This window comes from Gigantopelta aegis, chromosome 14, assembly GCF_016097555.1.
Source record: "Gigantopelta aegis isolate Gae_Host chromosome 14, Gae_host_genome, whole genome shotgun sequence".
NCBI classification, from domain to species: Eukaryota; Metazoa; Mollusca; class Gastropoda; order Neomphalida; family Peltospiridae; genus Gigantopelta; species Gigantopelta aegis.
In genome coordinates, this window is record NC_054712.1 from 39,919,240 (window position 1) to 39,935,095 (window position 15,856).

Here is a 15,856-nt window from a genome sequence, read left to right on the forward strand (position 1 = left end):
AGCAAGTAATTAATGCGAAAAATGCGGCGAACACATCGACGCAATAATAACTTGACGCATTTTGTTTAGTCTCATTCCCAATACAAAAAAATGTGCAGGATTTTACTATAATACTTCTAAATAAAATAAAACTTTTATAATATAACGATGAAACAAAATACAAAAACTATTTTTGTTAAATGTCGTTTTGTGAATACTTCAAGAATCTTTCTTTCGTTTCGATGTTGCCATTCTATTTTCACTTTCCTGGAATATCATAGCGGTTATATAATACAGTGATGTTCCAAATGTTTTGTTTTTAAAAAGTTCATTTTGCGATGTGAGTATTTTTCAAATTTTCTTACACTTCTGGATTACTGTATACATTTAAACTGTTTTGAACATTTGTAAAATTATCATCAACAAATTTTATTACTAAATATATTCCTTTAAAAATTAAACAGTAGAAAATTATATAACCGCAACCAACAATCCGTGCATATTTCTTCAAACCATTTGGCTCGACTCTATACATGGCATTTTTAAGTTAGACTGGTCGCAAGTTGTCACTGTTGCAATATATCGCATTTGTTAACATCTATTCCTGTGCTGCGCATCAAGTGTATAAAATCAGTCTAAAACATTTGTTAGAATAATACGGCTGCGTTCGCGTGAAATATTGTGCCCTGCAATAGCGACCCGTTTACCTTTTATTCCTACTGGTGGATTAATTAGAAGCAATCACCACACAAAAGTGCGAGGCATACCCTTAACAATAAGGTGTAGTTATACTAATTACACTACTTTAAGTAATTAGGGCTTCCTGGTCGACCCACCATGCGATTAGCTTCAGATTATGTAGTAGCTGTCAAAACAACTACTGACTTCTTTTAACATGAAAGATGAAGCCCAAACAATATAATAAGAACACAACTGTGGTTTTTATGTGATGTGGACTTTTGCCCGACGCATTAATAAAAATACGCATTTTTTTTTCACTCATGTACGGACGCAATAATATCATGACCCATTAATTTCATGATTTACAGTAGTTAATCTCTAGGTGTCTAGTTTACACAATATGCTAATCACTTCACCGTGACACAACACCCACACGTGTGATAATTGAGAAACGCTAACACACACGTGCGATAATGGATAAACGCTTCCAGGGGAACTTAATTAATAAAGGAATTACAACACTATTCCTAACTGGTTAATTTTTAATTAACCCTAACTTCTCATTCAATAACCTTGTAATACAGAATTAATACTGGTACCTATCACAATAAAGACAATAACCTACAGTTTACCTAGGTCCTCTAGGATGACTGGCTAAGCTTTATATATATATATCAGAACGGTGAGCCTACAGAATACTGCGTCAGATGACCGGCAGCACCGTCTAAATAATATTGGTATAATACAGTATTAAAATATTTAAAGTCACATCAATCACATCAAGGTTATACACAGAGCAGAAAATATATATTTACCAAAGTCCCGTCTGAACTAATATAGATCGTTCAGTGGACAGACAGCGATCCCCTGGAGCCTTCCAATGTTTCTCCTCGATATATCTAAAATCCTAGCTATTTATTCAAAACTCTCAGAGACAGCGAATATCGCCTGGGGGTACAAGGCGGTACCTCACCTATCATCTGATATTTCCACCTCTCCCAGAGTCGGTATATTTTTCTCTGATCGTCAGACTGGCTGTCGCCATTCGCCAAATCACGGTTGTAAAAACCGCACTCGCAGAGGTATTACGTAACTACTGGCCACATGGCCTCCACAGCTGGACTATCTTCTTTCTCTCTCTCTCTCTCTATCCCTCTCTCTATCTCTCTCTTCTCTCTCTCTCTATCTCTCTATATTTCTCTCTTCTCTCTCTCTATCTAATGCACGTTCTTCTCTTTCGTACTCAAGCTTTTTAAAAGCTAATTATTGTTCCACACTTAACTCATTTATCTCTATCTCTGGAACAATCTCACTGTCTTCCATAACAGGACTGTCACCAAAAACTTCCTGGATAATAATTGTCCTTATATCTCCTAAGGTTTTAGCTGATGTTAAATCAATTTCTCGCTCACCCGCGATTTCAACTAATTCGGCCTTACGTGCTCGCTTAATCTCCACTACACTGAGCGTAGGCCTATCCAGCAAATTCTTATCCATGTTTAGATATGACGCACTTATTATTAATTAATTTTCTAGTGAACAACGTTGCTACTTCTAGTTATTTGTAAAAATAATTTATAAAGCCCCCATTTACAAACAATACTTTTTTTAAATATGCGTGTCCCGTTACAGATCCGGGACGAGCGCCCCAATTTTCTACTCCTGTCACGGGGATTCTATAATACCCGTAACTGAATGAAAAAAGATTGTCCAAATATCTCTCGTAACTGTATATCTATTAGATCTCTCTGTAACGGGCGGTTATACCCTAATGTGGCTCGTCTAGGTATGATCAGAGATAAGATCTTATATAAAGTATATATTATTATAGCACGTTTAGTTCACTAGAAAACACAACAAAAACACAATACACTTTGGAATCTGTATTAACCTACGCTGACAAATGTACTGCCGCAGTAGTTAATTCACAACAACAAATAATAACAACCCAGAACTGATCACTTAATTAGTTAATCTCTAGGTGTCTAGTTTACACAATATGCTAATCACTTCACCGTAACACAACACCCACACGTGTGATAATTGAGAAACGCTAACACACACACGTGCGATAATGGAGAAACGCTTCCAGGGGAACTTAATTAATAAAGGAATTACAACACTATTCCTAACTGGTTAATTTTTAATTAACCCTAACTACTCATTCAATAACCTTGTAATACAGAATTAATACTGGTACCTATCACAATAAAGACAATAACCTACAGTTTACCTAGGTCCTCTAGGATGACTGGCTAAGCTTTATATATATATATATCAGAACGGTGAGCCTACAGAATACTGCGTCAGATGACCGGCAGCACCGTCTAAATAATATTGGTATAATACAGTATTAAAATATTTAAAGTCACATCAATCACATCAAGGTTATACACAGAGCAGAAAATATATATTTACCAAAGTCCCGTCTGAACTAATATAGATCGTTCAGTGGACGGACAGCGATCCCCTGGAGCCTTCCAATATGTTTCTCCTCGATATATCTAAAACCTAGCTATTTATTCAAAACTCTCAGAGACAGCGAATATCGCCTGGGGGTACAAGGCGGTACCTCACCTATCATCTGATATTTCCACCTCTCCCAGAGTCGGTATATTTTTCTCTGATCGTCAGACTGGCTGTCGCCATTCGCCAAATCACGGTTGTAAAAACCGCACTCGCAGAGGTATTACGTAACTACTGGCCACATGGCCTCCACAGCTGGACTAAGTGCATATTGGAATGCACGATCGCGCGAAGGTATTACGTAACAAATTGCCCATCTGGGCTAAGTGCATTTGGAACTGCACACGGCCTTCTAAAACAATTAATATCGCCACAGGCGAAAAGAAATTAAGAGCATGTACCGTCACAGATGTGAATAACCATGGTTTCCTGGCTGATACACAGTTTTTTCTATTATATCTGTAGGAAAGTACAGGAAAGGTTCTGGTTACTAGTAGGTGTATCCCATGTGACAACTCAATTTCTTACTAGCATATGTCCTAGACAGAACATGCTTAAACTCTAGGTGGATAGGAGGAAAATAAAATTAGAAGTCCATTTCTCTGTTATTTTTTGTTTGGATATTGGAATTAACACAAGAATAGAAATTTGACTAAATTAAGATAGTATTACAGGGCGGACCCAGGATTTTGTATAAGGTTGGGGAGTCACAAAATTCTAAAATGGTCAATTTACGTTTGTTGGAGGCAGATGAGCCGAGATCTGTACTGGGTTCGGGGGTATGCTCCCAGAAAAAAATTTGAAATCAAGATGTTAAGAACAATTTAGTGTTGTATATTGTGGATGATGAATTTAAAAAAAATTAAATAGGCACTTCAAATGGTGGGAGGTAGGGTAGAGAGGGGGATCCGCCAGAGTATTATTTGATTGGAAAATCTAGAAATTTCCATAACCAACATTTTAACTGAACGTTACAGAATCAAGTGCTAAGGTTGTTCTCAAACCTGGAGCTGATATTAAAAAGAATCCTTGTAAAAAAAATAAAAATAAAAATAAAAAAATCAACTGCATAATGAATTGATTTAAATGATTTAGATTAAAATCACCGCAAGTTGGCATATTTTGAGCCTGTGTGGAATGTGTCTTGATGACACATCGGCTAATTTATGAACATAATATATCAGGTTACTACATTTTGACACCGTATTTATTTGATGATGTTTCAACTAGCGCAACGGGCAAACATCAGCAAGCTTGTTACAGTTATTGAACACATTTCCAAGACGCACTTAGTTTCATAGGCATCAGAAGTTGCCAGCAACTGGAAAGGGAGGAGGCTAACTACATATTACTTTGTCTTAAAAGACAAAGTAATATGTAGCATTAGCTACGATAAAAAATATAGACACCCGAGAAGAAATATATTGCTATTTAATAGTTTGTCTGTGTATGTGGGTAATGTGCGTGCGTGAGTGTGTAAAGGTTTCGTAGGACATTGAAAAAGCATACATAAAAATGTCATCCAAGCAAGTAACTAGAAACTTGTAACAATGGATTGTAGTCATAACGGCTCCAGTATACCCCTTGCTCACGATATCGCGGGTTCTACAATATCGCGGCATTTACATTTTTGCAGTTTAGCACGCGTAACGCCACCTGGTGGCACGTTTATTATTAGAAATGTGATTACAGACACCACATTGTTTTGCCCGTTAACAAATTTTAAGAAATGTCAAAATTTTGGGTAAGTACCATCGACGTCCCAAACTGCGTTCACCTAACGACAAAAACACGAATACGATATTTATGGAAATACTATTCTACATTTTTCAGCTACAATACGTGAAACAAAATAAATTGCAATCAAGTAAAGTAAAAAAATCAACAATGTGGACGTAAAACAAATCCATTCTAATAAATAAAAGTGAAACACCCTCCGGTAAACAGGGGCATGCGTTTGCAAAAAGTATCGTACTGCGCATATGCGGTTCGTCATTTTCCATTTTTAAGGCAACTACATGAAAAAATATGTTCTATGCAAAGTTGCCGAACACTTAATTTATTACAAAAATTTAAAGGAAAAATTCAATGTGTCAAGCGTTCTGGTCCGGTCCGCGTTTTACCAACACACATCGCTCACACTTGATGTCAATACTGATAGGCATTACGTTCATACCTGCGAATAGTTTGTAAAATAATAAAAAAAATTTAATGAATTGATTCTAAATTAACACAATTTATATACTCAAAATTATTTACAACTGTTATGAATGGATTATGAATACTATTCACTACAATAGAGGCACACAAATACCTTTTGCAGATCGAATATAATAATTGAAATTTTTTTCTAACAACAGGGGTCTTAAAAATCGTAAAAATTAAATTCTTTGGCCTTGTTGATCTGGCACGCGTGAGGTCATGTGACACGCACCGAATATTAATTCATCTTTCTCCATTTTAAGTCAATTTCTACGAGTCGTGTGGACCGATATCGGTAATTTTAAGGAATAAACAAAAACGACTTAGTAAAATTAATGGATTTAGGGGTTTGTAAAGTTTTGTATTTAGATACTTACTTTTCTCAACTTTATTGTTTATAAAAATGTACCTGGACTGTGAAGAAAAACCTCATAAATGAACGACATGCCGATAACAAATCGGATTTTGATTGCGCGAACCGTGCACGAGAAAACAAAGTGAACGGAATTTGAAGCATAACGCAGTTAGGGACGTTGACGATATTCATAGTTTTACTGTTTGGTCATAAAATAACAGAGTGATTTTACTGATACCCAATAGCCCCAGTAGTTAAAGGGACACACCCTAGTTACGGCTAGTTGTTAACCATTACGGCGTTGTTTTTCGCTATTAAACCCATTTTTTCACAAATAAAATTGCACTTTATTAACCGTTTATTATTTAGAATATACATTTCCATTCACCTGAAGTGTTTTTTGGTAATCCTGGTGTTTGTAATACCACAAAATGCGCATCTGAGAAAAAACCGTTGAGCAGACAAGGTCTAATCTATTTTTAGAGGGGATATTTCCATTTCAATGTCACAGACGTTGGTATACCATGTGACCGTTATCATTTTGGTTCGGTTTGTTTTCTCGTGCACGGTTCGCGCAATCAACATCCGATTTGTTGTTGTTCATTTGTGAGATTTTTCTTCACAGTTCGTGAACATTTTCAGTAACAATAAAGTTCAGACAAGTAAGTATCGCAATACAAAACGTTACAAATCCTTAAAACCAATAATTTTGCTAAGTTCTACGATATCTGGAGAGGGGATACAACCAGGACAGAACAGTTGGAACATGTCCAGGAGAGGTGAAAAGAACGCACCCCAAGTCTGTGAAATTTGTCGTGACGTAGGCATTGTTGTGCTTCGAGCGACATCTACCGGTGACATCAGAATACAAACTTTCAAAATTATTTCAAGCAATTGGGACATGGGGGATTCCCATGGTAGTTATCGATATAAAACCTGCTTTTTCACTCCATTTGATAAAAACGTGATCTAAGTGTGTTTCAGGTTTGTAGATTAACCAAATTATAATTTATTTTCGCTGGATGGAACTAGGGTGTGCGGCTTTAAAGGATTTACATGCAAAATTTTCTAACATAGCCTTAAGTTAGACTTCCAAACTTTTTTGTACATGTGAAAATATTTTATCTCACCAAGAAATGAAAAATCATTTTCCTTTCCTGTTCTCGCCGTGTGTTTGTAAAGCTTTTGACGTTATGCAATGGCAATAACGAGTATTACGTGATCATTACCTTACAGAGCTATACAATAGAAGTTGGCCTTTGTAGAAGACTGGCTTCTATTTAAGGCAGGCCTCTATTTGTTTTCAAGACGCTCTGAGACCACACTTATGACAGGGCTTCTAGATTATGGTAGCCCCACTCCCATGGCTAGTGATATTCTACTACTGTCATGCCCAGCGGCTAGTGAATTTTTTTGGGTCAAATGTTGCAGTTAAGTCCATTTTGTAAATATGAATATCCTGCCCACATCCCAACCCAGCCCCCACCCCCAATGTTAGTGTTTTTAAGCTCTATTTCCCCCCGTTAGGTGACATCTGATTATTACTATTATTTAGTAAACTTGTATTGCCGTTAACTTAAGTAAAGTAGGGCTAGTGAATTTTTTATTGTGGTTGGTAACTTTTAAAAATCACTGGCTTGTGGATTAAAAAACTAATTCTAGAAGCTCTGCTTATAATCAAGGCAGGCTTCTGTCTAAGGATTTACGCTATGTTAAATGTAGTAATTGTGTATTATGAGCCCTACTTGTAATACTTATTACATAACTGTCATAATAAAAAAAACATTTTCAGCCCAAGTATATTTACCTTCATATATGTTAGTACATTTCTTTATTTCTTCCAAATAGTTAAGTACCGCGATAAACGGCCATAACAATAATTGGTCAAAACGGCCAAACTTAAAGTGAAAAAGTCATAACAGCCCTTGGAAAAAAGTCAAGATGGCCTTAGATATAATACTTTAAAAAATGTATTTCATCTACACAAGTGTCAATAAAGATAACTGTGCAAAGGCAGTTTTTATAGTATGGTCTCACTACACGGATGTTATCTGCGTCTTATTTATGGTTGAATAAACAGAGTTAAAAATCTACATATGTGGTTAGTGTGCTAGTACATCTGTGTTAATATGTAGATTTTAAGTAGAGGTTAGGTTTGGAGAAACATGAGTAGTTATTATTATAACCATTCCAAACACATCGCCCGAGCCATTATACAAGAGATTGCACCAAGCAAAGGGCGTCCCATCCCAACCCTACCTCAAAGCCCAAACCCCCAACATGAAGGGGGAACGCTAACAAATACATTTACGATGAAAATTATTTATTACAAACTATGGTTGCATTAAACAAGTATTTTATCGATATTTAAAGGAAGAGCTCTCTTTCAAGATTAACTCACAGCAATATTTTTTTTTTTTTTTTTTTTTTTTTTCACCCAGGGCAGAGGAAAAGTTACTCCTGTTGATTTGACAATTAACAAAACCGCCCGAGCCTTAAAACACTCCGAATACTTATCCGATTACCTAATAAAAACACGAATGGTATCATGAAATGAAACTAGTTTGTAAAGCAGATTTTATACAAACTCGATACACTCACTGTAGAAGTTAAAATGCTAATTGCTGTTACCTGCCGACGGTATCAAAGAGCCCGCTTCCTCCAAGAGGCCATTGCGCGAACACACATCCGGATTTATTTTTGGTGTTTGTTTTTCATGATACAAAAGTTTCTTTTTTTATCATATAGTTTACGTCATATAGTGTCATGAGAGAAAATTATATCAAACATCCAACCAGTCCGAACTCCCATTATGGTTAATATGGAGATATCATTCATCAATCTCCACTTTCCAATTCTTAACATTTCCATTATGGTGGAGGTGGTAGACGGGACGGCCTAGGGAAATGAATTAAAATGGGGCAGACCTTCCCGTCTACTCTCCTCCGACATAAATACCAGAGTAACCAGACATATTTTATTGTCAATATTCTACTTTTTACCAAATCATTTGTAGAAACCCTTTTTAACCCTTTGTATAAACACTTTAACTTCCTTGTAAATAAAGTTTATTTAACCATTAATTAGTATATTTATCTAATCAAATGTATAAACGTTTTTTTTTTTTTTTTTTTTTTTTTTTTTTTTTTTTACTAACACTCTCCCCACCCCTCTCGTTGTGAGCACAGTTTCTGGCCCTAGTCAGAAATCGTGTTCGCAACGAGCGTTCTTGAACATTAAATTGATATAAGCACGTTAATTCCCGACATCTGACCTGACAGTCATTTGTGGGCATATATACATACATACCGAACTCCCGTCATTCGTACAAAATAGTTGTGATCGTCATGACAAATCGTGAGCTACTTCACCATGAGTGTAAAATGTATTCAGTGCCCAAAAAACTGTGAGAAAAAACAGCATGCACTCGAGTGTGACAACTGCAACGGGTGGACACACAGAGTCTCCGGAACTAGTGTTTCAAAAACTGAATACTAGTATCTGAAATTGTGTTCCACGGGCGAGTTTTGATTTTCTCTGTTCTCTTTGTACACATACAGAACGACCTGAATCGGTTTTAGAAGTCAGTGTAGACATTAATAATGCCAACTTTTCTGTGAATTTGGAATCGTCTCTTAATGCTGAAATTCATCGCCCACATGAAGAAAACAATGAAGACATCATCGATTTACAATCTTATGGATCTGTTGATTCTGTTGAAGTTATCAGCGATAGGTATGTTTTTATATATGAATATATTAATAATCTCATCGATATCTGTATTTTTGACCCGTTTGATATATCCAAATAACGGAATAGTGACAAATCGTTGTAAAGCAACCCCCTCCAACAAAAACAACCCAACATAACAAACAGTTTAACTTGTTTTAAATGTAAATACATTTTTAATTAATAATGAGAAAACTTGAGGAATCTATTTACTGACGAATCATTCCTAATCTCAGTAGATAAAACACATCTAACAATTTCATGTTTTAGGTCTATAGAGGAAGAAATCGTTGAAGACATCGAGCCAGACTCCAACCCACATGACCCAGATGACTTGCCTGTTTATTCATTTAACAATGAAAATGAAGAAAACTATGCAGACATATCCGATCTAGAACGTCCTGGATCGGTGGATTCAGTAGAAGACATTCGAGAAAGGTAAGTTGTCAATCAGAAATATTTTATGACGCTAAAATACCTTTGTGCTAATACTTGATTATTTACAGTATTTTTTTTCTTATAAATAATTATGTAAACTTACAACAACACTTTCAATTGTTTGTCTTAGGTCTATTGAGGAAGAAACCAGCGAACATACTGAGTCAGAGTCAGACCTACCATTTACTCAGTTGTTGAATGCGTTTCGCAGAAGACCAAAAACAGAAAGAAAGAAAAAAAGAAATGTTTTATTTAACGACGCACTCAACACATTTTATTTACAGTTATATGGCGTCAGACATGGTTAAGGACCACACAGATTTTGAGAGGAAACCCGCTATTGCCACTACATGGGCTACTTTTTCCGATTAGCAGCAAGGGATCTTTTATTTGCGCTTCCCACAGGCAGGATAGCACAAATCATGGCCTTTGTTGAACCAGTTATGGATCACTGGTCGGTGCACGTGGTTTACACCTACCCATTGAGCCTTGCGGAGCATTCACTCAGGATTTGGAGTCAGTATCTGGATTAAAAACCTCATGCCTCGACTCCGATCCGAACCCAGTACCTACCAGCCTGTAGACCGATGGCTTAACCACAACGCCACCGAGGCCGGTCGCAGAAAACCAAGCCGAAGCTTGTGGCTCGAGACGGATTTTCATACGTTCATAAAGTATTTACATTTTAATAACATAACTCTTTCTGGTTGTTTTCTTGTGTGTAATTAATTACATAATAACAATTAAAAAACAAAACAAAACCACAACAAAATTCTAAGATGACCACTGGTAATTATTGTATTTATTGTATTTAGTTATTGGTATTTATTTGCGTGTTATTCTACAAAGTTTCACCTCTGTATTTACTAATATTTTCTGTTATTATTAATATTATTTTCTAGTCTGTAACTGAAAAAACGATCTACTGGCGATGCAGCGTGATGAACAAAACAATGCATTGCAAAGCATCGTTTTACAGTGCAGACAATCAAATGAGTTTAAAGCGGGGAAAATATCGCACTGTCACACAGAGGTGCCAGGAAAACTTACATCAATACAAGTGCGACAGAAAGTAAGTATACACATTAATTCAGTCAATTATTTATATATATACTGAACAAAAAAAGAAACTTCCGATTTGTACATATAGTATTTGTTGTGTTAAAGAATTCATTGTGTAATGAAATTATATAGGTAGTATTAGCCGTGAGCTGTATTATCAGGATTCATGAATTTTATCGATTATTTTTGCACAGTTAATCGTCGACAACGTGAAATTTAATTTGCACGTGCATGCATGGTTCGACATGTCCCGTGTAGTATTCAGTCAATTTGTTTTACTTGTCTTACTGACATTGTTGTTAAGTGAACGAAAACGCTTCAAAATTATTTTTAAAAAATTAACGTTTTTTACATTGTAGCATTTTTAGTATGCCAAGAATACCCAATAATTTACGCGAACGGGCGATTGGCATGCTTGATGCTGGCATGTCGACAGAAGACGTTGCAAGGCATGTTGGGAGTTCTAGTCGAGCGATACGAAATCTTCGCGTAAAATTTCGAACGACAGGAATCACCAACGACTTGCCACGTCGTGGACGTCCGCGTGTTACAACGCGTGGTCAAGACCGCTATATCATGAACACGCATTTGCGCAATCGATTCCAAACTGCCACTGCTACTGCTGCTAACACACCTGGGCTTCATAATAACCGAATCAGTGGGCAAACTGTTCGTAATCGTCTGCGGGAGAACGGTTTACATGCACGACGTCCTTACGTCGGATGCGTTTTAACGCAACGTCATCGTCTAAATCGTCTTAATTGGGCACGTGTACACACTCGTTGGATACGGCGACGCTGGAATACCGTTCTTTTTTCGGATGAATCCAGATTTTCTTTACAACGTGGTGATGGCAGGGTGCGCGTCTACCGTAGGAGAAATGAACGCTATGCTGACTGTTGTGTTCTTGAACGAGATCGTTTCGGGGGTGGGGGTTGTGTCATGGTCTGGGCAGCCATTGCCCATGGTTATCGTTCACCACTAGTCGTCATTGATGGCAATTTAAATGCTCAACGTTACCGCGATGACATTCTCGCTCATCACGTCATTCCTCTGTTCCATAACAACGCCAACATCTCGATTTTTCAGCATGATAATGCCACCTCTCATACAGCTATTGTCCGAACCAAATTGTTAACAACTACAAAAAATTACTCTCCTACCTTTAACTGCCGTTAGATTTCCTCCAAATTTTGTCCAGACACAAATCGCAAAACAACCACTACAAATACATGTATACAGATTCCACACACGAGACTGCAACGATGTCGCCGATATTGTCTTTGCTGAGATTGCATAGGGAAAAATACATGCAGTTTTCTGCCGTCTGCCATGTTGCTTGTTTATGGAATACTCTTCAAGAGGGGTGAAAGCCTCCAAATAATGTGACACAATTAATACAAAATCGATGATCTCTAGTGGTATCATTAAAATAATAATAATAATAATAAAATAAAATAATAATGTGACGTCATCACGTTTGCTTTTATATCATAACATGTTATGACGTTGTTAGATTAAGTCCTATCCTTTCACCCCTCTTGAAGAATATTCCATAAAAAGTCAAAATGGCAGCTGATACAAAATTACATGCTTTTTTCCCTATGCGCTCTCAGCGAAGTCGATATAGGTAACATGGTTATCATCTGGTATGTGGAATCTGTGTCATTGTAATGGGTTTTTTCAAGATTTGTGTCTGGACAAACTTTGGAGAAAATCTAACGGCAATTAAAGGTAGGAGAGTAATGTTTCGTAGTTGTTAACAATTTGGTTCGGACAATAGAGACACTGTAAATTTTCTTAGGACAAATAACATTGATTTCATTGATGACTGGCTCGCTAAAAGTCCTGATCTCAACCCCATCGAGCATGTCTGGGATAGTCAGGACAAACGATTGAGGCGTCGTCCCAACCCACCCGCTAACGTCAACGAACTTCGTCAAGCGCTCATTCAGGAATGGAACAATATTCCACAGGCAGAAATCAACACTTTAGTCAATTCTATGCGCCTGCGATGCACTGCAGTGGTCATCAATTCAAGAGGTGGTCATACCCGTTATTAAGTAGGGTTTTTTTTTTTTTAACCCCTACCACACTTAGTCAAAATTTCTCCCAGTTTCTGTTATCCTATGGCCATGATTTTTGCACCAAACGATGCATCATGGAACACTCTTTAAACGCATATATAACAATTATTCCCCCGGTTTGTTTTCATCAAGTTATGTTCAAGCAAAGTTAGCGGAAGTTTCTTATTTTGTTCAGTATATATATATATAAATAGAGGTTATTACCAGTGTTTTTCGGTATCGTCAATATTATATATTAGGAATAAAAATTGTATTATGCGAGCCTCTGGTTTATTCCTAATATATATGATATTGACGATACCGAAATACACGAGGGTAATAATCTCTTTATCATATAAGCTCAAGCTTAATACAACGTGTTTTTGTAAACTGTACACGCAACTTTAATTCCAGTCCGCCATTACTAGATATTCAAATGACGTAAGAATATGTGGCGCGGTGTATTTTTGAATGGAAATGACGTCAAACTCGAATGACGTCATTTTGGATGTCCTTACATCAAAATAAAGTCATGCTTTTACTGCTTTCAGTGTCAAATTGCCATTGAAATGTTTTTATTTGATGACTATGAATGCATACGTCAATCATGGAGTGTCACCCAAGTACGTTTGCTTAAATGTCAATAAACCTAGTGCCGAGACCTCGACTAATTTACATCTAATTTGCAAAGTTATCAAATTCTTAAAGTATGTGATCTGAAAAATATCACATACTTTGATTGCACTGAAAATGTAAGATATTATATGATATATATATAGGGGCAATTTCATGGGTTTTTTCAAATACGATTTTTATGTCAACGAGTGATGTGTGAAAATATAGTTTTCACACATCACGAGTTGACATAAAAATCGTATTCGGAAAAAACACCATGAAATGGGCTATTAGATATCAAACATTTGGTTCTTTGTTAAATAAAACATGTTTTTCTTTCTTTCTATTTTAGATTGTTCAAACTTTCCTGCCGGATGCATTTCTTCATGGAGACATCAAAATAAAGGGAGAACGCCATCTTCTATTTGCCACGGACAGACAGCTTGCCAAACTGGCACTGGCACAGCAATGGTTTGTAGTTTGTACATTTAAGATAGTTAAACGTTTTTTCTATCAGATAGTGTCTGTCCATGCATTTATTCGATCTGGTGGGCAAATGAAGGTGGTACCTCTATTCTTTATTTTTGTGCCAAGACAACGTACTCTCGATTACAAGGTGTTCCAAGAAATGATTCACCTTCTACCCCATAGCCACAGGTAAAGAGCGTAGTCATGGACTTTGAAGCGGCGACATGGCATGCATTTCAGTAATTACTGCCCCATGTCAAGGTGCAAGGTTGCGTGTTCCATTTGACGCAGGCCTTATGGAGGCACTGTCAGGAAATAGGGCTGCAGGTATTAACTTAATACGAAATAACTTAGTCTGTTAACTTAAGTCTATTCTTTTATAATGTATAACCTCAACTACTGTATGTACTTTTTTGGTATTCATATATATATTTACATAAGTATAACATATCTATTTATCATGCATCGATTGTTATAACTATTTCTTTTATTTTGCAGAGCATATCGTGAAAACCATTTTGTTTTCAAGTTCATTAGGTTGATGGCACTGCCATTCATGCCGGCGTCACACATCCGACCCATATCCCGGCAGCTGAAACAGAAGGCTCCTGATGGAAAGCTCAGCGACCTGTATGTGTATATGGAGCGACAGTGGATGGCGAATAGCATCTTTAAAGTAGCTTCTGTGTTCAACCAGACCACAAGAACAAACAACCATGTCGAAGGTAAAGGTTTAGTTTGCATCTTTTCATCCAAACTGTTACATTAATAATTATGCAAACCAGGCGCGGATTCAGGATTTTTAAATAGGGGGGGGGGGGGCCCGAGGGGGGTCCGGGGGCATGCTCTCCCGCGAAATTTTAAAATTTAAGTGGTCTGAAACGCGATTTCCTCGCATCTGAGTAACAAAATAGCTATATTAACGTATGTTTTTGGTATTGTCATACTGTTTTTGTTATCTTCAAAATTGGGAAATAAGTGCATTTTTGTGTAATTCCACTCTAGTGTATGCTATAGTTAAACAAAAATAATAACTTGACCCCAAAAATAGGGGGGCCCGGGCCCCTTGGGCCCCCCCACTAAATCCGCGCCTGCAAACTGAATTTAAATAAATGTATTTATGTCATGTACAGTCATGATATAGTTCCATTTCAGGCCTGTAGTAATGGGGTGTGTGTGTGTGTGTGTGACAGTCTACTCCAACTTGAGGACTAAAATGTATGTACGGGCCTATATTTTCATGTTCTTTGTTTGCAGGTTGGCACCACAGAATAAATATCAAAGCTGGCGAGCAGCAGCTCGGTATTTACAAGTTGATACCCTGCCTGTATCAAGAGGCAACACTACTGCCAGTCCAGTCCAAGTTGATGCAGGAGAGGAAGACTGGACGTCATTTCCGGACATCTGTATGCAGAAGCCAGCAGGAGCTCTTCCACAACTGGACACAATATAAAGATGGTGACATGAGTCCTGCTGAGCTTCTGAACGCTTGCGCCCAATTAAATGGACCTACGCGTTCTGAAGGGTCCAGCCAGCAGTGAAATTTAAATTCAGTGACTTTATTTCTTTATAATGAGCTCTTGTGTGTGTATATTATATTTTGATTATCGTATGCAGATAATATAGTGTTATTGAGCTTATAATGAGCTGTTGTGTTATTTTCATTATCATTTAAGAATTGAATGTTATATCTCTGACGTTCATGCGATGATACGTTCCACTAGACTGTCCTGCGTTTTTATTTAGACAACACGTGGTTTGGGCAGGGTGAGTGCGTGGCGTCTTGTCCCCTTTT

General features: G+C 37.1%; 2 protein-coding genes across 4 annotated transcripts in view; both read left to right on the forward strand.

The window, feature by feature from the left end:
• LOC121389237 (piezo-type mechanosensitive ion channel component 2-like) overlaps positions 1-13,997 on the forward strand; it is a 77,301-nt gene extending 63,304 nt beyond the window's left edge. The window contains exons 11-13 of the mRNA XM_041520835.1: positions 9,244-9,418; positions 9,683-9,850; positions 13,946-13,997. Coding sequence (XP_041376769.1) covers positions 9,244-9,418; positions 9,683-9,850; positions 13,946-13,997 — 395 coding nt within the window. The remainder of the gene's footprint in view (positions 1-9,243; positions 9,419-9,682; positions 9,851-13,945) is intronic.
• LOC121388015 lies at positions 10,428-15,699 on the forward strand. 3 transcript variants are annotated; one of them, XM_041519217.1, is made up of 4 exons: positions 10,428-10,922; positions 13,946-14,064; positions 14,560-14,786; positions 15,319-15,699. In XM_041519217.1, the coding sequence occupies exons 3-4, from the start codon at positions 14,603-14,605 to the stop codon at positions 15,600-15,602; spliced, it is 468 nt and encodes a 155-aa protein (XP_041375151.1). In that variant the 5' UTR covers positions 10,428-10,922; positions 13,946-14,064; positions 14,560-14,602; the 3' UTR covers positions 15,603-15,699. The 3 variants fall into 3 exon arrangements, with proteins under 3 accessions (XP_041375151.1, XP_041375150.1, XP_041375152.1); XM_041519216.1 differs by lacking the exon at positions 10,428-10,922 and adding an exon at positions 12,918-12,975; XM_041519218.1 differs by lacking the exon at positions 10,428-10,922 and adding an exon at positions 13,559-13,601.
• The last annotated feature ends 157 nt before the right edge of the window (positions 15,700-15,856 follow it).